Source organism: Euleptes europaea, chromosome 17 (genome assembly GCF_029931775.1).
Source record: "Euleptes europaea isolate rEulEur1 chromosome 17, rEulEur1.hap1, whole genome shotgun sequence".
NCBI lineage: Eukaryota > Metazoa > Chordata > Lepidosauria > Squamata > Sphaerodactylidae > Euleptes > Euleptes europaea.
Window position 1 is genome coordinate 15,771,056 of NC_079328.1, and position 22,407 is coordinate 15,793,462.

The 22,407-nt window shown below is 44.0% G+C and overlaps 1 protein-coding gene across 1 annotated transcript; it reads right to left on the minus strand.

Moving 5' to 3' along the window:
- Positions 1-2,553: 2,553 nt before the first annotated feature.
- On the minus strand, positions 2,554-8,939 carry MGME1 (mitochondrial genome maintenance exonuclease 1). Its single transcript, XM_056862814.1, has 4 exons — positions 8,407-8,939; positions 5,687-5,909; positions 4,342-4,474; positions 2,554-2,715 (listed from the first exon to the last, which is right to left on the minus strand). The coding sequence occupies exons 1-4, from the start codon at positions 8,927-8,929 to the stop codon at positions 2,563-2,565; spliced, it is 1,032 nt and encodes a 343-aa protein (XP_056718792.1). The 5' UTR covers positions 8,930-8,939; the 3' UTR covers positions 2,554-2,562.
- Between the last annotated feature and the right edge of the window lie 13,468 nt (positions 8,940-22,407).

Genomic DNA, 22,407 nt, shown 5'->3' on the forward strand with positions numbered 1-22,407 from the left:
AAATCAAACACGGTTCTCCAGATTAGAGTCCACAGCTCTTAACCACTACACCACGCTGGAAGAAAAGCTGAAGCCCCTCCCCCTATACTGTGGTCCTGATTGGAATTTAGCTCCTGCAGTGGTTCAGAATAGAGCACTATGGGGTACTGCAGCTGCTGTCTGACTGCAAGTCCCCGTGGTGATCACATGTTACACAACAGTTAGTTAGGGCCACAGGGGCAGAGGTCAGGTTGCCATTCAGGCATAAAACACAGGACCATTTGGTTCACACGCGGTAATCAATTTCCCCCCCCCGAACTTAAAACATGTGTGGGGGTCGTGTTGGTATTATTTATTTATTTAAAACATTTTTGGGTGCCACCTTTCCACTCAGTCAGGGTCCACAAGGTGGCGAACATAAAAAACATTTAAACAATTAAAACACAGTTTAAAATATAAAATTCAATGGAAAACACATAGACACTAGAAGATAGGCCAATAACTGTTATTGGGGGTATAAAGCTTTGGTGCCATGGCAGAGAAGGCCCTTTCTTGGGTCGCCTCCCATCTAACCTCAGATGGTGGGGGCCATTGAACCAGGGCTGAAATGTCATCCAAAATGTCTTCTTGTTAACAGCCTTGTTCAGGTCTTGCAGAATGAGGGCCGCTGCTTCCTTTACAGAGTCAATCCATCTCATGTTGGGTCTTCCTCTTTTCCTGCTGCCTTCAACTTTTCCTAGCATCATTGTCTTCTCCAGTGACTCTTGTCTTCTCATAATGTGACTAAAGTACGATAGCCTCAGTTTTAACTTCTAGGGAAAGTTCAGGCTTAATTTGATCTAGAAACCATTTGTTTGTCTTTTTGATGGTCCACAGTATCTGTAAAACTCTCCTCCAACACTACATGTCAAAGGAATCTACTTTCTTCCTGTCAGCTTTCTTCACTGTCCAGCTTTCACAACCACACATAGTAACAGGGAATATTATAGCACAAATTAATTTGATCTTGGTCGCCAGAGACACATCCTTACACTTCAGAATCTTTTCTACCTCCCTCATCGCTGCCCTTCCCAGTCTCAATCTTCTGGTTTGCAGTGTCCCTTTTGGTTGATGATGGAGCCAAGGAACAGAAAATCTCGAACACTTCCTGTCCTTTTAACAGGAGCTTAATGGGACATTTAGCTCCACTCCAAGACAAGCTCCGGCTGCCCATTTCCACTCTAGATTTTTTTTTCTCTAGATTGTTGGAAACCCTACATACAAGTTACATTTACGAGTTACACAGAAAAATGAAACCTCCGTAGTTTTCTAGATGGGGCACCACTACAGAGAAGGCCCTGTTCTTATCATCTACCTTCAGGCAATTCAGGTGCCCAAGAGCAGAGGGTTCTTGTACTTCTTCAATACTCAACAATTTGAATATCTCCTTATTTCTGCATTCGGGCGAACTAGAAAAAACACCATAAATGATCACAGTCCTATTCCTAGGCCAAAGTCAGCGTTGTAGTTGTTGGAGTGGGGAGACCTGGATTTGAACCCCTCTCCCTCGCCATGACGCTCATTAGGTAACCTTGGACCAGTCATTCTCGTTCCCCCCCTAGCCTACCTCAAACGCTTGTTGTGAGGTCAGAAGGGAGAATCATAAATGTGGCTCTGCATTCTTTGGAGAAAGAGTAGAATAAAAATACTCTGGACAAATAGCTGTTAGCTCAATCCCTTGCTCCCCCCACCAGTGTCTGAAATCACTCACCAGATACACACGCAGACACAGATGTTGTTCCCCCTACCCAGGCACACACTTTCCCACTTCACTCTCCACCTCACTTCCTTTTCCACACACACTTATCCTAAGCTCCTCTCCAACACATCTCCCCCACTCAGGCACCAGCTTCAAATGAATGTTTTTGAGAACTAGGGGTGAGAAGCAGCAGGAGGAGTGAAAGGAAAAACACTATCATTTATTCCCCTCCCCCTTTATCAGAAAGCCAAAGGGGAAAATCTCACAAGTGGGATCCAACTCACGGACAGCCGGAGGGTCCAACCAGCACAGATTCCCACATGCACTGCACCAGTGAATACCATTCAAACTGAGCAGCATCCCTTATGAATGCAGTTGACCAGCACTCCCCCACATCAGCCAAGGGAGCAACCTGATAAGGAACCAGTTTCCGAGGCAGAACATGCGCAACTATGTGCTCCCCCAAGCCCTGTGCTTGCCAAGACAGTCATAATGGAGAGGGGCACAGAGGGCATCTTTTTTGGGAGAGGTTCTCCTCCCCAACTATTTTGACAGGGTATGCACTTGCCAATCCTCCATTCTCAGTGCCCACCCCCACACTAGCTGAGCTTCCAGTTCCAGAACCCAAGAAGGCAATACAAATGCCCAGAAGGGTCAGTCAGAGGCAAAGGGAGAGGGTCGATGCTTAACCCTTCTCCCAACAGTTTCCCTTTTGCAAATCTCCCCCTGTGAGATCGGGAACCCACCGTTTCCCCATACCTTTTAATAACTGCCAGGTTCAAAGCCAAGCAGCAGCTGTCATCTAAGCCAGGCCCAGATATGTGCAACCCCTTAGACCAGAACCATCACACAGCCCCACAGTCTTTCCCTTTCTCTCTGAACTCCTCCAGGCGAAGCAGCCACTTGTTCCAGTACTGAGAACACAGCTCGGAGTCCATGTAGTGAGGATGGGCAGGAGAGCCATCTTTGTAGGCAACCACAAGGAGTCCGCAACCAACCTGAGATGGAGAGGAAGTCAAATAGTTCAGTATCATATATGCAATTTCTGTGGACTTCTCTTCCTACAAAGAAAATGCCCACCAAGTAGCCAAGATGGGCCCGGGGGAGCTGTATAGGGTCTTGTTCAAGTCTGGATGCCCACATTCATTCTTCACCTTGTCCTACCACAGTTTGTTAATCAGCTGGCCTTTTCCCTAGCATGAATTGAGACAGGATGTGGACTGGTGCCACAGCTGCTACAGCACACTGGCTCCAGTACTTCTCATGAACTTTAATAAACTTTATCATTACATTGGTTCTTGTAGGTTATCTGGGCTGTGTGACCGTGGTCTTGGTATTTTCTTTCCTGACCAAGACCACGGTCACACAGCCTAGATAACCTACAAGAACCAATGAACTCTGACCGTGAAAGCCTTAAATATTTTATCGGTACAGTCAGTGTTCTGTGGTCTCCAGTCTAACGCATTCAAACAGCTGGGACCCACTTTCCATTAAACATCCATAAACTGTCTTGATCAACAAGGAAATCTTTCTCAGACTTTCTATTTAATGGCTACAGCTTAATCCTGACAAGATGGAGGTGTTACTGGGGGCTAGAATGATCATCCCGAGGTTTGAGGTGTCTCCTGTTGAGGGTGGGCTGCACTGCCACTAAAAGTGCACTAGAAAAGAGCAAGAGTCCAGCAGCACCTTAAACCCTAACAAAATTTCTGGCAGGGTATGAGCTTTTGTGAGCCACAGCTCACTTGTTCAGATTCTAAAAGTACAAGTTCACAATATGGGGGTGCTGCTGGACCTGGCCCTCCTTTTGAATAAATTGGTGGCAGCGGTGGCCAGGGGTGCCTTTCACAAACTCTGGTCCTTCCTGGGCGGGAAAGATCTTGCTACTGTGGTGCATGCCCTGGTCAACATCTAGGTTAGATTGCTGCAATGTGCTGCACTTGGGGATGCCTTTGAAGACTGTTCAGAAGCAACAGAATGCTGCAACCAGAATGTTGACTGGAGTGGATCATAGGGACCATGTCACTCCAGTCTTGTTCTGTCTACACTGCCTCTCAAATTTGATTCTGGGCCCAATTCAAGGTTATGGTATTGATCAGTAAAGCCCTATAAGGCTTGGGGCCAGCATACCTGAAGGTCAGCTAAATGGGTGGCAGCCTGAGAAATGGCCATCTTGATTGTGGCACCGAAATTATTGAATTCCCACCCCAGGGAGACTTGTCTATTCCCCTTGATCACTGTCTTCTGCCAGCAGGAGAAGACTTTTCTGTTTTATCTTGTGTACCCTTACTGATCCTCCTCCTTGGTTGTTTTTAATTGTTAACTTTTAAAAACAATACACCCATGTAAAATCTGATTTTTAGTCTCTTAATCGTTCGCCACTTTGAGGGCCCTAATTGGACAGAAAGGCAGCATATGATTTTTAAAATAAATGCAACTAATTAATTAGCTAACTAAAAATCTCCCTGTCTTGGTCTGAAAACAACCCACTTCAAACTATGGTTTTCAATTCCAGTTTAAAGAACAAGCATGAATCATAATTTGCTGAGACTCAGTTCCAGGAAGGGATGAAAAATATCAGGTTCAAATGCAACTTTTGCTGTAAGATTACTGAATTTACTGACCTGGAAGTCATAATTAGCATCATGGTTAACGGCTCCAACGTATGCTGCAATCTGCAGCGGATTGTCAAATGTATTCCGAAGAAGCGGCTTCGGTTTCCCTGAAGTCTTCCAGTCAATGACACATAATATCCCCCTGTTTAATATGGTATAAAAACATAATTCAGTTTTGGCTGGCGACAGGACTACACATTTGGAAGGCCAGTCACTGATTGGGGGCGGTCTTGTCTGAAATCTCCCTGGGCAACTGTGGGATGAGCCCCTGGGGTCCTCTCCAGCCCCCAACCAAGTGTCCCTGCCATGCTGGGCCTCAGAGACAGATGTCTCATGCTTTTCAGAGGCCTCCTAAGCTAGTTCCAGGTTCAGGAGAATCTCCACCTGTCTCTAGTTCTGGTGATTCCCCACCTCACCTCACCTTGTTACAGGCTAAACCCTCTCTGCTGGTATGAACCCTCAGAGACCAGGAATGAGGAACCCAGCCTGCTTCTACCCGTACTGTACAGTGTCGGTGGAGGGCAACAAAATATGGAGGCAAAGATCGTAATGTGCTGAAAACACAATCTTAGGCAGACAGCTCTCTCAGGCTAAGCTCATCAGTGGAACGAGAGCAAGAACCTCATGCACAGGGTTTGGGGGCTCCTGAGTTTCTACATCTGTCCTGTCTAGGTTTTCAGTGCAGGGCAGACTATCAATCTAGAGGTAGCTTTAAACATGTAAGGCGTGGTCCAGCCAAGGTTAAGCACTTTTGTCCCTTGGGTTTAACGGGAAAGTGAAGCATATGGCTAATCACAAAGCATAAGAGTCAGCGTGGTGTAGTGGTTAAGAGCAGTGGTTTGGAGTGGTGGACTCTAATCTGGAGAACTGCTTTTGATCCCCCACTCCTCCACATGAGTGGCAGACTCTAATCTGGAGAACCAGGTTTGATTCCCCACTCCTCCACGAGTGGCGGACTCTAATCTGGAGAACCGGGTTTGATTCCCCACTCCTCCACGAGTGGTGGACTCTAATCTGGAGAACCGGGTTTGATTCCCCACTCCTTCACGAGTGGCAAATGCTAATCTGGTGAACCGGGTGGGTTTCACCACTCCTACACATGAAGCCAGCTACCTTGGGCTAGTCACAGTTCTCTTCGAGCTCTCTCAGCCCCACCTACCTCACGAGGTGTCTGCTGCAGGGAGCGGAATGTGACTGTAAGCCGGTTTGAATCTTCCTTAAATGGTAGAGAAAGTCGGCATATAAAACCAACTCTTCTTCTTCTTCATATCCTTCCACTTAGCTCCATGGGACCTTAAAATTTTGACCTATGTCTGGGCCATGCCCATTGTGTTACCCAGAATGAACTTCTCACCTGTACTCTGCAACACAGTCCATGAGGCCTTGATAGTGAAGGGCCTCATGCTGAACTGCACTTTCAAGGGCTCTCACTCCAGAGACGTCTTGGAGCACATGCTGTACACTGGCTAAGTAGCCGGAGATGCTGCTGTGTTCTTCCTGCTCTTTCACAGAGTTTTCCTCAGCTAACAATAACGCTTCCAGGGTTGCATGGAAGAGCTTACCTTGTTGGAAAATATCTGCAAAACAAGAAAAAGCGGGTATTCCAATTCAGGCTTTTCAAGACACAGCTAGGGGGCAGTTCACATTCCAGTGTCTTCAAGATTTGTCATTCAAGCAGAAATTCTGGTTATATATATTTTTTGGGACATTTTGTAATTGCTCAAGGTGCTCACAGTTGATACAGTAATTATAACAAAACCCACGCTAAAAACAAACTTACAAAAAAATGTATTACCGTAAAGCAGTAGTTTAAAGTCAGGAGACTTCAAGATTTAAAAGGCCTTCAAAATCAAAAATGTTTTAGCTGCTCCTCAGAAGGCATGAATAAAAATGGCCACATAATACACAGGGTAGGAATTCCAAAGATCAGTGTGGTAGCCAGTAATGTGGGGCAAAACATTTTCCAATCCACATGTGTAAATACACGTCTTTATCTATAATTCTCAGGGTTGTTGTGCCATAAATCCATCATGTTAGACGGGCTAAATGTGGAATTGAAGCACAGACAAACCCCAGGGCCTTCCAGTGGTACAGGCTTTTACATGGTGTGTTTGCCTTCTTTTGCTAACATTTTAATATTTAAACACTTATTTAAATTTGAATCAGAAAAGTGTTTATTGGAGGTCCTAACCTGGTGGATCCTTTTTTCCTGTTACTAGGACCTTTTCCCTTCTTTTTTGGTGTCACACTTGCCAATTAGGGAGGGCAGAACATGGATCTTTACCTGGATAGTGGGCAAGAACGCTCAAAGTGTCTCTAATAGGCTACTAGTAACCACGATACAACCAGATCTTTTCCAAAACAAAGTTTAGAATTTATTGAGGGGAATACAGGGGTACAGGAACTGAAAAGGTACTCAGACGTAAGGACAGTCAAACTTGTGTTCAGAAGGACCTGTGTATGAAGAGTTACACAAAAGGAGAAAAATGAAAGAAAGCCTTTGGCTAAGTGAGAATTCTGTGCTGGGGAAGGGCCACAAGGAAAAGTGGGAGTGAGAGGAATTTAAAGAAGGGGAAAGGAGAGTTTTATTTTTTTAAAAAAACCAAGGAAGGTTGTGGTTCTGGCTGAGTGTCCCAAACCCAAGTTAGAGAGCCTACATGTGTCTAAGGATACAGGTGAAAGGGTGCACCAGGCAGACCTTCAGATCCTCTGGGTCTAGGCCACTGAGGACTTTAAAAGTCGAAGCCAGCACTTTGTACTGGGCCTGGAAACACACCAGGAGCCAATACAATTGATATAGGAGTTCTGTGCTCACCCTGGCGAGTGCCTAACAACATTCTATGGTATTGCAAACTGCTGAAAGGTCCAGAACCAGGAGGGACACACTCTCTCTGTCAACAGGTTGGTTAATGTTGGCAAAATAATTAACATAGCAATGGTGCACAACCTGATTGAAGTGTAGATAAAGCTTTATTCAGGTTGTGCACCACTGTTGGGTTAATTACTCTACCAACAAGGGTTATGAGCCCAGCACATCCTAACTGCCCTCCAACAGTTAGATCATCCATCACGCCACACAAGGCAGTTTCTGTCCCCTATCCTCTATGTATTCTGTATGGATTTGAATGCTTTATGACTTGCTTTTTTTTAAAAAAAAAAAAAACCTCAGTACTGTATGTATTAACAAAACACGCCCATCTGCCCTATTAAACCCTTGTGATTTGAAGCAGGTGCTTAAATCTTTCTCAACAGAATCAAGATGGCTTAACAGTGATGTACTATGCTCTGAATTAGCTCTTGGGATCTAGAAGTAGTGTGTGTTTCCTGGTAAGAATTTTAAATATCTGTCAAGTTCTGCAATACAACTTATTGACTATATTCATATTTTTGTACGCAGGAGTGGCTCAATCCCTAGGGATTTCAACTAGTGTTGCAAAATGCTCAGAAACTCTGTGGTATAAAATTAAATGAGTGCAGAGTTAGCACCTGCAAAGACATTTCTGAACTAAGAACTGGGAATCATAAATGCCAAATACAAGAAGGGGAAGCTGCAGCCTGACAACTCTCCACTGTGCCCGGACAAGCCGAGAACCTGTCTTCCACCCAGCTAGGAACTATAATAATGAAGGCCAAGAGGGGCTGGCTCCCAAAACAGCCAGCACCATTCTGCATAATGTTTTAATTTGGTTTGGTGATAAGAGGTAATAAATAAGAGGTAAAAATACTTCCCTCTTGATGATAATCAAACGGGATTTCCTTAAACGTATGGGTTTTGTGTGTTTTTAACTGACATTTCTCTAATGCCTTGAAAAGCAGCTTTTCACACAGAAAAAGATGATTATTTCCTGGTATAGACACACAGGATGGGTAAAATTTCATCTTCCTGCTGCATGTCAGAATGCTTATTAAAGGCATAAAAGCAGAGCTACTGAAAAGGTGCCATCCTTTGTAAAGTGATTTACTATTAAACAACCTGCTACTAAGGCGAAGTATTGATCTTACAGCAATGTTAAATTTACAATAGTTGAAGATTCACCCTACTTTTTAATACAATCAATGCATTTGGTTCCTTACTTTTAGTGTATTCTGCAAAGCCCTCTTCTCCCAGTTCCAGAATCATTTGCCGTTTCCACCTCTCTAGAAAAAAGGCCTGCTCCAGCGGCATTGTCTGCTGCAGAACAGTCGTCACACTGGCCATCTTGCTTGCTTGCAAACCAATTTGCAAAGGTGGTGTTTGGGAAGTTTCTTTGAGCAGAGAGTTTTTTGCAGGATTCACGAGAGGAATCCAGTTTTTAGGAATGTGTGGTTCAGCCTCCTTAGCTGGGTGCTTACGTTTACAGACTGGTCCATAGCGCATATTGTCTTCTTCAAATAATGATTCTGGTGTTGGAGAACTATCTTTGAAGGATGTGAGATGGCGGACCAAATCTCCATACCTTTCTTGGTCGACACATTCATACTCACTGGTTTTCTTCTTCACATAAGAACAAGAAGAGGTGGTAAGAAATCTGCACAAGTGTTTCTCTTTGTTTAACCGTCCTGCCAAAAACATGGCTAGCCTGCAACATTTTTTGTTTAAAAAGAGAAATGGCCCCATATTGCCAGGCAGTAGTTACAGATGGTTGAGCCCAAGAGCTTCTTTTTTTGCTTGGAGAAAGACTTTTACTCTTTCACAATCTCCTATTGCAAAAAAAAAAAAAAAAAAAAAAGATCTGGTTATCTTTGATGAGCTATTGTCACACACACGTAGACAGAGAAAGGCAGCTCCACCTGCATTGGCAGCTTGTGAGGTACTGTTCAAGGAACCATCATTTTGATGGGCTGGTTCTGATGATCATCACATTTGCTTACACGGCACATATCAAGTTTATATTTTACTTAGCTACAACACACTTCCTCAGAAGACTGGCTCAACCTCAGCAGAACCTATTTTCCATGAAGCGTGCCTAAAATCACAATTGTAGGATCTTCTATACACACAGACCACTTGTGTGTAAAGTGCCGTCAATTCGCAGCCAACTTTAGGCAACCCAGCAGGGTTTTCAAGGCAAGAGACGTTCAGAGGTGGTTTGCCACTGCCTTCCTCTGCATAGCGACCCTGGTATTCCTCGGTGGCCTCCCATCCAAGTACTAGCCAGGGCCGACCCTGCTTACCTTCTGAGATCTGAGGAGAACAGGCTAGCCTGAGTCATCGAGGTCAGGGCACTGCCCACTTACCAAGCATTAAAACTCAAAGGTGGGAATCCTTGTCTTTCTCTCTTCATCCCACCACTCCTTCCAGGAGTTCAGGGCGGGGTACATGGCTCTGTCTCACCCATTTTACACTCACAACAACCCTGAGTGGTAGGCTAAGCACTGAGAGAAATGGACCTAAGAGGACCCAGGGCACTTCCTGGCAGGGGTGGGATTTGGTTTTTTTATATATAATTTTTTTATTATTTTCTTCATTCAATATACAAAATAACATCTACATCACTGTCCTTCAGTGTTACTACTCTGAAGATGCCTGCCACAGTTGCTGGCGAAACGTCAGGAAAGAAAATTCCAAGACCACGGTTACACAGCCCGGATAACCTACAAGAACCAACGAACTCTGACCGTGAAAGCCTTCGACAACATCTACATCTATTTACTAAAAAATTAATAAAGTGGTAAAAAGCAAAAGAAATAGTAAAAAATTAAACTTAAAAGGACTTCCCCCTCACTCTTTTCCATCTAAAAATAAATTGTATATACTTTTGCTAACAAAGTTAATCCCCAAATTGTTTAATTCAAATATACTTGTCTTATTTTGCTAAAGTTATAATTTCAGTACCTTAATATGGCAGGGGTGGGATTTGAACCCAGTTCTCCCTGCTCCTGGCCCAGCACTCCAAACCCTTAAAGCCGGAACTACGGTAGCAGTCCCAGGGCCGCTGACTCCAAGGCGCCTCCTAGGGACTCCCGCGCGCGCCGCCGACCTGCCCCGGCAGCCCCGCCCACCAAAGCTTCCCATTCGTTTGTTCCACGTGACGCAGGCGCGGCCTCCCTCCCTCCCTAGGCTCTCGCCTCGCCATCTTGACTCAGGGCAGTTCCTGGCAAGACGAGCGCCGCTCGCCCCAAACAAAGATGGCCTCCCCCGTCCACTACCGCTTCCTGCGCCTGAGGGAAAGGCTTAAAATTTAGTCGTGGATTCCAGGCCTGAAAAATCGTGCCCCCCCCCGTCTTCTTTTCCTGTACTTGCCACCTCTTGTCGGGAATAGGGTTCTGTTAAAACTCGAATTTCGCTTCCACGATGTTTTATATAAAACAGGAGGAGTCCAGTGAGCCCCTGAAACACTAACCACGTTTCTGGCCGCTTGTTTCACTTTAGACCGTCAGCTGTGGCTCACGAAAGCTCCCACCCGGCCAGAAATGTCGTTAAGAGGCTCACTGGACTCTTGCTCTTTTCTGCTGATGAACACGGCTACTCATCGTGGCCGATCGCGCTTTCACGCCCCGCACGGGCAAAGGGTGAAGCAGGAGGCGCCCGTTAAAAAACCGTTAAAAGGGGGGGGGAACCGCCCTTCTAGGCGTCCCGGAGCTTTTCTCTATGGTCCGCGCCTTCCAGGGGGAGAAGGCGGGGTCAAGGAGAGGTGGGCGGGGCCTCCGCGGCGTCCGTTGTGATTTGAGGAGCCGGCGCGAGGAAGTGCGGCGGTTACGTCGCGAGGAGGGCCGGCGGTTTGTGGGTGGCCGGACGGACGGCGGGCCGGCCAGCGAGCGCCGTCATGGCTCTTCCCCCGGAGGAGGCGGCGGTGACGAGAGAGAACAAGGTAAGAGGAGGGTCGATCCCGCTCTCGGTCCCCTGCGGGTGCGTTCACACGTGACGCGGGGGTGCGAACTCGGGTTTGCTCCCCAGGGGACGTGTCAGCCCAGTGAGTAACTTAAGAACTGCACAAAATTCGGGGGGGGGGGGAAACCCCAGCAAATATGTTCCACTTTTCGGGAGTCGAAGCTCCTTTATTTATTAGACCAGGGGTCAGCAAACTCATTAGTCAACAGAGCCAAATATCAACAGTACAACGATTGAGATTTCTTTTGAGAGCCAGATTTCTTAAACTATATAGGTAGGTACACTGTTTATTAACTTAATAAACTTTAATTAAAGTTTATTAAGTTAATAAAGTCTGAATTAAACTATAGGTACACTGAATAAAACTTGGTATCATACTTAATAGTGATCTTATTTATTGACAAAAATTAAATTGTAAGTCTCTGCCATTCCCCCCCCCCTTCCAGAGTCCTCTTCTGAAGGCCTGGTCTACCACCATAAAAGCCTATTGGTAGACCTGGCCTCCGGCGGAGTCCCATTGGGAGGCCAGGTCTACCCATTGGCTTTCTTGGCAGTAGACGTGGCCTCCGGAGGCCCATAGAAGCCAATGGGTAGACCTGGCCTCTGAAGGGGGACTTCTTCCCCTCCTGGGAGTCCAGGTCTACCGCCAAGAAAGCCAGTGGGTAGACATGGCCTCCCAATGGGACTCAGCCAGAGGCCAGGTCTACCAAAGGAAGCCCGCCCCGCCCAACAGCTGATAGGCAGGCAGGAGGGGCAGGAACCTCTGAGCCGCCCGCACAGCAATCGCGCGGCTGGAGGGGAGGCTTTAGCCTCCCAACCATTGAGGGCAAGGGAAAGGAGGACCTGGCCATTCTCCACGGTGGGGGGGGGAGAGACAGCGCGCCCTCTCGCACTCGCTCTCTCAGGCGCGCCGGCTCCGCAGCCTGGCTGCCGGCACGAGCGGGCGCGAAGAGCAGGGGCTCTGAACCAAGTTCGGAGAGCCGCACTCAACGGGCCAAAGAGCCGCATGCGGCTCGGGAGCCGCAGTTTGCAGACCCCTGTATTAGACTGTTCCTGTTCTCAGACCCAGGCGTGGCTCCTTGGACTGACTTTGCGCCCTCCCCAAGGAGAAGACTTTGCTGAACTGCGAGCCGTTTTGTGGAGATGGCAGAATTGCTCACTAATGCCTTGTTGTGGCTGAAACTTTGGGGCACTTTCGCATGGCCCAAATAATGCCCTTTCAGTCCACTTTCACTGCCCCTTAACGATCGTTTGCAAGTGGGTTTTGCCAGTTCACGCAGTCAAACCCGCCTTCAAAATGCATTGGAAGTGAATTGAAAGTGCATTATTTGGGCTGTGTGAAAGTGCCCTCTGTGTTCAGAATCGTGGCCGTATTATGCCAAGATCGCTTGCAGAAAGGTGGCTAGTAGTTCTGTGTTACAAAATAGTTATCTATTTTTTTTAAACTTTTACATTTATTGCATAGAGCAGAAGAAAAGGGCAAGAGTCCGGCAGCACCGTAAAGACTAATAAAATTTCTGGCAGGGTATGAGCTTTCCCGAGCCACAGCTCACTTCTTCAGATACCATCAAGCTCATAACCTGCCAGAAATTTTGTTAGTCTTCAGGGCGCTGCTGGATTCTTGCTCTTTTCGACTGCCACAGGTAGACTAACAAGACTGCCCATCGTGATTTATCTACATAGAGCAGAAATCATGTGAAACAGCAGAAGCTGATTTTCAAGAAGCTGTGAATCTACAAGAAGGGACTGTTCCTGGTAAAAGGTTGTGACGAATAGTCATAAATTGAAGATTAAAAAATACCTTGCATATGGTACCAGTCCTAACTATTGGGTAGAGTTGAAGGTTTAGTGAGAAAGCCCTGTAGGAAGTGAGCCTGGCCTGCTCTCATCCCCTTCTTTAAATGAATGGGGCATTTATTTCAGTCCTCAGATGCTCCTAATTTTGTCTCTCTGCTCTCTAGAGCTTTGCTTAGTCTGAGTTGTGCTCCTGGATTTATTTAAAACAAACCTAGCTTATCAATGTGGCTTTCAAACATCTTGAAGTGGGACCTGTTTTTTAATGTACTCCATCATATGGGACTTGCTTATCAAGTAGTTTTGCACCTTTCCCCCCTTGAACACACACGAACACATGAAGCTGCCTTATACTGAATCAAACCTTTGGTCTGTCAAAGCCAGTACTGTCTACTCAGACCAGCAGCTGCTCTCCAGGGTCTCAGGTAGAGGTCTTTCACATCACCTACTTGCCTAGTCCCTTTAACTGGAGATGCTGGGGATTGAACCTGGGACCTTCTGCATGCCAAGCAGATGCTCTACCACTGAGCCACAGCCCCTCCCCTTCCCAGTAGTAACCGTGTGATTCTCAGTTAACACTGAATGAATTTAACTTGTAATATCTAATTGTATATTAAGTAATAGGCTGTGTTTCACGGCAGTTCTGTAGAGGCACAGTCAAATCTGCCCTACACTCAAGAAGAGCTGCAGCCAATTGCACCTTTCCTATATACAAATGCTTGACTGTAATGTGCATTTATATATATATATATATATATGTGTGTGTGTGTAAATGTATGAAGTGGCTCTCACTGTCTTGACCGTCGCAGTGCATCACCACTCAGAGGGAAGGCAAGGCAGGAAATTTCATCTGTTTGCACCTGAAGGCCAGTCCTGGAGAGAAGGAAGCATTGAGGGAGGGGGCTGACTGTCCCGAGCAGTAGCTGAGTGGGGTTGACTATTCCATTGAATTTTTATTTCTTCTTCTCACCCCCTCCTACCAAGGGGTCAGATGGTGTGTAAAGTTCTTTCATTTCTATCGTGTCCCATGCCAACCCCATGAGAGAGGCTGGGCTAAAAGAACACGACCAGCACCTCCTGTGCTCATACCACAGTGGGGTTGTGGGAGGTAATGGCCATAGGCCTGTACCACGCTAGCCGGGAGCCAGTGAAGCTGAGCGGAGTTCTGCTGAGCCTCTGCCAGCAATTGTTCAGGCCCAGGATGTGATGGGTGCAGTCTGTCTTGCCAGCTTCCTCACACGCTTGTTCTCAGAACCTGGGTTGGCGTGATGAGAGACCCTTCTTGTGGAATGCTCACTTCCTGCTTTGCTGCTATCAGGCTGAGCCTCTCTGAAAGAATGAGCTGGAGCACAGGATGAAAGAGAAGAGGAGGTGGAGGAAAGCTCCTGTCATCTTTGTTTTCCTGGCACTTGAGAACAGGCCAGCCCAAAGCATCCCCTCCCAGCTCACCCTGTTCTTTGTGGCCCATTTGAAAGAGGTGCAGCTTGCTTTTGGGGCACAATTTGTGAATCACTTGCAGTCTGAAGAAAAGCAGCTAGCGGAAGGAGGGAGATTAGAACACAGGTTGTGGGGCTCCCTGTCTCCCTGCCTCTTCAGCTCTAAACTGTCTCCTTAAGATGTTGCTTTTAATGTGTGTTTTTCTTAAAAAGGAGTGAGGTTGCAAGCAGTGATGTGGAATGTAGCTGTACCTTCAAAATACAGCATATACGAATCTCCGATAGGCCCAGCTGTTTTTCTTGAACTCTGAACTGGTGGGTCACTTTATTCTCGCTATTAATTGCTGTCAGGGGAGTTCACAATCTTGTGTTAGCGAAGGAACAGAGATTCTGTGGCTGAAGTATAAGGCACGTGTTGAAGAACCCACGCCCCTTTGAAGCTTAAATAGTTCAGCGTTTTCTGTGTTGCTGTAAATTTTAGAGTAGAGATGATAGCATCAAGGAAGTGTCTACTGAAAGAGCCAAAGCAGGATAAGTCAATTCTGGGATACTAGGAAGTAGTCTTGGTCCTAAAGACTGACCAGCAACAGTTTTATTTATTGATTTACATTATTTATAGTCCATGTTTTCACAGGGACTCAAGGCGGATTACCCCTAGTGAGTCTACAATCAACAAATTGGGCATGCAGTCAACAGTGCATTACAATTTTAGAAGTCTGAAACCACCGGAAAGACATTAAGCATAGCATAAGTATAAACATGACTCATTAAGATGTACAAAAATTACAAAATAGGATCCTACTTACAGTAAGCTATTCACAGCAGTATAGACCACAGTCCCTAATCATTTATCCAAGTAAGTTTGTGAACCATTTTGTACAGTGCAGCCCTATTACCTACACAGAAAAGCCCTCTTGAATAATTGTTTCAGCGTGTTGGTTTCTCTGCAGGAATGCTGATACAGGTTCCTAGGTTCTACAAAATTTTGTCTTCTAAGCAGGGTCTTCAGATTGTGCACTGTTCAGAAGCTAGTTGACATTCCCATATAGCGGCTGGAGTTTCTGAATGGGGTTCTTCACATTAGAATGAAGACACCCTTATTGGTTGGCCAGCATTTGGATTTCTAAGGCTCATCTCCAGATGCAAGTTACAGAAGCATAGCTAAAATAATTCCCTAAAAACAATAGTAAAAATTTCTTCACTTCCTTATTTGGCAGAGGGAAGAACAGGAAACAAGCGCAGGAAGGAAAGTGGACGGGGGACTAGTAAAGGAGGAATAAATTGTCCTGTCATCTTTCTGAGAATGAGTGGACTAAAATAATTGCAAAAACCTCTGAGGAGCTATTGGGAAACTACTGAGATCATATATTTTTCTGCTTAAATGCTGCTGGATTAGAATATAGAGTGTTTAAAAAGTAGTGATGCTAATAGTGTAATTTAAAAGTCCTAATGAAAACATGAAGTTTATTGCTTCTAAGGTAACACCCCTAGAGCACCCTGAAACTAATTTCAATATTCAAATACTATTTCAAAAGCTGTTACGGATCTTGAGGCTTTGTTAAATGCTCCTTGCCCCAGAAGAGTGACAGATACATCTGGATGGAACAGAGTACAGACCAGAACCCTGCAAGACCCCATCACATAAATGTGATGGGATTGAGCAGCAGCTCCTGTGTAACAGCTTTTGGAACTGACTGGCCAAGCAAGAATGAAATTCAAATTACTAGTGTGGGTACGCTGGGGATTTGGGGCAACATGAAGTCTTTCTAGAAGGTTATTACCGTTGGCAATTAATGACAAATCCAGTATAATCAACAGGAGTCTGTTCCCTCTCCTCTCTCCCGTCAGATATTATCAATCAGGGTAATCAAGACCATTGGGGACACAAGTTTGAAATAAAATGACATTTAGGTAATGTCTCATCTGAGACCACATGGAGTTGTGTAGCCACCATATAACTCACATACCTTGCCTAAGAAAGGACTATTAGCCACTGGCTTATAATTGTTAAGATTGTCTGGGACGGGGTCAAGATCCCGCTGCCTCCTACAAAAAGTGATTTGCATCATGCCCCTTTAACCAAAAAAAAAACCGTTTACAGTCTTCTAGACCCACCTGGCTAGTTGTGGGTGGAGAAAAAGTCCCCTTGCTTCAGAGCAATAGTTACTATGTTTGACTTCTGCTGAAAGGGTTAAGTTAGGACTTGTGTCATTTATCCAGCAGCCATACTTGATGTGGGCTCAACAGTTCTGCAATACAAGTATTTTCATTAGGCTTCCAACCCAACTATTATCTCCTGGGGAGGCTTGCCTCAAGGAAAGCTAGGAGACTGCCTTTCAGGAGTGTCCATAAAGATTCAGTTACTGAACAGGCTGATAAGCTCACAGCATGCACCAAGCAGTTTTCTGTAGCAACCTTTCACCTCAGCAAATATGAGTAGTTCCTTGAACAGCAGGAGTAGGAGGGCTTCCTACAAACTGGTGCTGAGATGGCACCAACCAAAAACCTTTTCAAAATGAGTCTGGTGTTAAAAAACAATAGATATGTGTTTCTTATGCAAACAGTTAACATGCAAATCAACTCCATGCTGAATTTTGAACTTCCTGCAGGATTTTTTCTTAGTTTTTGGAACAGAATGCTATCTAAGAGGAAACAGCTTCCTTTGTTTAGCAGCCCTTTTTCACAGACTGCAGTTCATTTTGTTTTGACAGCAGTATGCTTGGACGATGTAGATTGTGGAACAATTGAGTAGCCAATGAATGTTCTAATTAGTGCTGATGTGATATGTATTCTGCAAGCGTGTAACTTCTGAAACTCAGCGGGGTGGGTAATGTGTCTCCAGAGTTCAGATCTGAATGCTTAGTAGGGAAGAAATTAACAAAGTGCTAGCGAAGTGTTTTGGCATGTTTGAGAAGAATGGCAAGTTGATTGTTGGAATTAATTCTTCATTGCTAGAGATTGTAGATATCACAGACCTATAGAGAGTTTACCTTAGATGCCACTACACTGGGTTTGTCTAAAGCATTAATGAATTGAAAATACTTATTCTTCCATTAGTTGTGAATTTTTTTGTTAAACATGAGCAGTGTGCTTATGTCGAAGAAGCATCTGTTTCCCAAATTGTGTGGTATTTCTTGCATGGCTTTGCTTTGGGATGTAGCATGCACAATCAAAGCCTAGATTCCTCATATTCTATGCTGTTGTAGTCTCGTCTGACAAGATCCTCCTTTGCAATGTTTGAAAACCTCTAACTTAATAGGGAATCACTGGAAAATAACATTAGCCTCTGCATGCACCTGAGGGGAGGTTGGCTGATCTTAACTAGATGGTAGCCCTCCTACTGCAGTGTGTGATTTGGTTAGGATTCAGACTTCAAATTCTGTGTTACAGGAGAAGAGGATAGTCCTGAAAAAAATTGCTTATTTGGAGCTTGTGAGGCCTTTTTAGTTGAGGCACGGTATTGTCCAAGCTTAATTACTGTTACCAAATACATAACAAATATTGACCAGGCAGAAAGACCTGGTTCGTGTGTGCATGTACAATTGGTTTCTCTACACTTTGTGATTGGCAGGTGAAGAATATGTGAACTAACACATAACAAAACATTACTTTGAGATGAGCAAGGAAATGTAAATGTTTAACATTGGATCAGTCTGTCATGAAGTCTTCACTTAACTTTACAACTGATGAAAGTGCATATGTGAACACTAACTGCAGACAGACTTATGTTATGCTTTTCACTGGTAAGGACATTAAACTGATTGGTGGAGCCACCAGTATGTATCCAAGCCAGGCAGAACTTGTCACGGTGTAATGGTTTAAGGGGCACTTTGCTGACTAAGACTTTTAAGTTAGCTTTCCATTAACATGAACATGCTTTAGACTTACAGAGTAATCCACGGGGGGAGGGGCGAATGGTCTTAGGAGCTGGCGTGACCCCTGCGCCGGTGTTCGTGCTACTTGCCCCAGCTAAATGGGCATTAATACCAGTGCAGGGCTACTTATGCCGGAGCTGGGAAGACGCACAGCAGTGTTTTTCCGGCGCAAGGGCTCACGCCTGCACGAAAAGGGGCATTCCTGGGGACAGGGTTGACTTTAGTCAACTCCCTGAGCCCTTTTGCCCTGGGAATGCCCTCTTTTTCTGGTGCGAACTTGTGCCTGCAAAAGTGGTGGCGCAGCCCCATGAAACCGAATGGAGCAGTTTCATGAGGTTTTCAGAAAATTACATCTTTGGCTTGTGGTGCCGGGTCAGCAAGCCACTCAGGAGGTAGCTCAACGGCGTCGTCCCTGGGCTGACCGCAACAACCCCTTGAAGATTGCATTGTCAAGCTTGTATGTCGTCATCCCAGTTCAGTATTTTCTTTAAACTAAACAAAATCTGCTACTTCTCTAAGTAATCTGGTTTAACCTTTGATTTCTACTGCTAAATTCTTGTCTCATTCAGAATTAATGAGGCAGGTATTCTGAGGAAAAATTGAGGTGGAAGCTATGCCTTTGACATCCACATTTGGCAGGAGCTAAATTAAGGTAGCCATTAAAGCAATCCTCTGTAGCAGGTGTCTGCAGTCTATGGCCCTAGAGACAAATATGATTCTTCAAAAAAACAATGTAAAGATCTAATTTTAAGGTATGTAGGAGGGGTAGGTGGGATGCTAGAATAGCCAGTATGTGGAGAGTATGGCAAACAAAAATGTTGATGGGGCAGAAGGGCTTTTTATAGATGCTTTATAGAAGAGACCTTGTTGGTCATAACATCCAGCATTAAGACTGCAAAAAGTATGGATTATTGATCAAAACGTTAATTATAAGTAATGTTAATATTGTTTCAGTTATGCAAGTGGGTTTTCTTATATACTGTCTATTTGTTGATCTCTTGCTCTGATTTTTGATGTAGTTTGGTTCTTTAATTGTAAGTTTGCAGACTTGTGCCCTGTAAGAAGTTGCAGGGGATTATTGAGTAGTATTTTAAGATTTCATTCTATATAATAAGACTCTTGCATAAGCATATTCTGCAATATGGTTCTCCCATTGTGGTGTAGTGGTTAAGAGCAGTGTTTTGGAGCTGTGAACTCTAAATCTGGAGAACCAGGTTCGATTTCCCACTCCTTCACATGAACGGCGGACTCTAATTTAGTGAACCGGTTGGTTTCCCCACTCCTCCTCATGAAGCTAGCTCGGTGATCCTGGGCTAGTCACAGCTCTCTTCGAGCTCTCTCAGCCTCACCTACCTCACAGGGTGTCTGTTGTGGGGAAGGGAAGGAGCTTGTAAGCCAGTTTGATTCTTCCTGAAGTGGTGTAGAAAGTCGGCATTTAAAAACCAACTCTTCTTCTTTCCTGAACAAGGGCACTTTGCTCTGCTGGTGATATGCCAGGCAGTAAGAGTCCTAATCTCCCTTGGATTTTCTGCTGATTTTAATGGGAAGGTTTTAAAAGATAGGGTCTTTTTCTGACATTATGTGTTTACTGAGGACAGGACGGACCTGTTATTTGAATGAGTCCTGCTCTCTCTCTCCCCCCCCACCCCCATCTTCAGTGCCTCTTAATTTCGGTCATTGGTGGAGTACTTTCAGTATGCTTGTTATGCCAGTGTTTTTGTGGCGCGCTAGCATAGATCCCCAATGCTGGCCTATCTTTAGGTTCTGCCAGTGCAAATGGACAAACGTTCCTGCCCTTATCCAATGGGTATAAACCTCATGATATATCAATGCGCTTTTCCTGAATACAATGAATTACTGTCAACCATTCAGACTGTAGCATCGCAAAACTTTTGCCATTCACAAAAAGGTTAAGTTTAACCATCAAATAAACACCATTCAGTTTGTCTAACCAAGTCTGAATGTTTGGGGAGACTTTTGCCTTCCAGCAGTGTGCAAAATTTAGCCTAGCTGCTGTGTTTGAATTTAGCAAAGTAAGTTGGGGTTTACCCAGAAATGAAGAAACATGGTTAACCAAAAAAGTTTCAGGTGTCCTTGGAATATTACTATTTAAATCGTAACTTAACAAGCTAGCAATGTTCAAATGCTCTTGACAGCGCCACCACATGTGCAAAAAAATCTGCTAACTCAACATGGCAGTGCCACCAGCACCTGAGCAAGAATGATTTTTTTCGCAGTCAGCTTTGGCGTGAGGTACAACTGGTGAATCATTTTATAAATATTTTCTTTGCAGTTTCAACATACAGAATAAAAAGAGCATCGAGACAAAGCAAACTTCCAAACCTCTGCTGCGATGTCGTAACCTAATTCCTGGCCCCACTTGCAAGTAAAATTAGGAGATTCAGTAGGCACAGTATTTGTAATTAAGCTGTACAGCTTTGAAAGAAAATATTGTTGATGCTACATTATTAGATTTTCAAAGTCATTCAGTTGCCTCAGAAGTAATCATTTTATAAGAAAGGTTCTCATCTGCATGTAATCAAACCAAGACAATTGACAATCACTAGTTCTTATGCTATCAAAATTAATTGTATCCCTCTGAGAAATCAAGTTCTTATAACAAACTAAATTACAGCTTACCCATAAAGCAGAAAACTGAAACTTTTGTTACATATGGAAGTCTCTCGCTGCTGCTGATGGGGGAAATGTCTGGAGATGATTTCCTTTTATACTTATCCCAAACTAATAACAAATTATTGACTACTGTATTGTCATTTTTATAAACTCTTCCTTATTTCTTTATCTCTCCAAAGAGAAGTTGAGTTGCATTTTAACAGCGGCTTTCTGAATTACTAATTCTGATGACTTGCTGTCCATATTTAACCATCTGCAAATGCACATTAATTTAGCAGCATCATGATAAGCTTTGATGTTAGGGATAGCAAAACCATTGCTTGAAGACCATTTAGATTGAGCTGCTACTCCAGTTACTTTGGGGTTTTTTAATTTTCAAATTCATTAAACATTCCTTGCTACTCTTTTAGAGTCTTGTTGTTAATGACATATGATATGTTCATTAGTAAATAAATCAGTTTTGGTACTAGCATCAACTTAATGGCACTAATGCACTCAATTGAATGACTTCCGTGATGCAAGTTTTTGTTTAATATCAAGTATCACTGGTTTGAAGTTATCCTCTAAGACATTTACATTGCCATGACTTATCATTATACCCAAATAAGTAATATTTTTACTAATTATTTTCATTGTCATTATCCAAGTTGATGTTATCAGTATCTTGCAAAGCATCATTACGTAGTAACACGACTGTTTTGTCAACATTTAGCTTGTTTTCCAAAATTATTGAAAAGGAGCAAAGTATCAACTCAAGAGACAAGCTAGAGTCATTAATATGCATTAAGAAAATTACAACGTCCTCTGCATAAGACATCAGTTTGTAATGAGTATTGCCAAACTTTAATCTGGTAATTTTATCTGATCCTGTACAGCTATTGCCAGTATCTCTAGATAAATTAAATAACAGCTTATAAGGGGTGCCCTTGCTTTACCCCTCACTTAATACAAATTGAGTCTAACAAAATGTTATGGATGCTTGAATGAGCAATTGAAGCACAGTAGAGAGTGTTAGCCTATATCCTAAATTTATTACCAATACCAAGACCTCCTAAACATTCTAATAAGCAATAATGTTCCACTGAATCAAACACTTTTTAAGAGTCTAAGAATAAGACAACTGACTTTAATTTTTCTTTATTCATGTGATGGATTAAATTAATGAGCTTCCTAATGTTAATCAGAGATGGACATTCAGGAACAAACCCTGTTCGAACAGGACTAATATATTTATAAATGATAAGTTTTAATTTATTTGCCTCTTTTGTCCTTGATTAGACAGTTGTCTTTTCTCTAATTTTGTAATCCATTTATTGCATTGTATGGCTTTTCAACTGTATTGTTCTAGCTTTACTGCATTTTCTAATTTCTACAAAGGCGGGAGTCTCCATGAGAAAGGTGGGCCGTAAATCAAGTAAATAAACACACCTTAAGATGCTGCTGTGGAAGGGCAATGATAGCCTTTAAATAGCCGTCTTATCCAAGATTAAACTTCAAGATTAAACTTCTTCAACTTCTCTTCTAG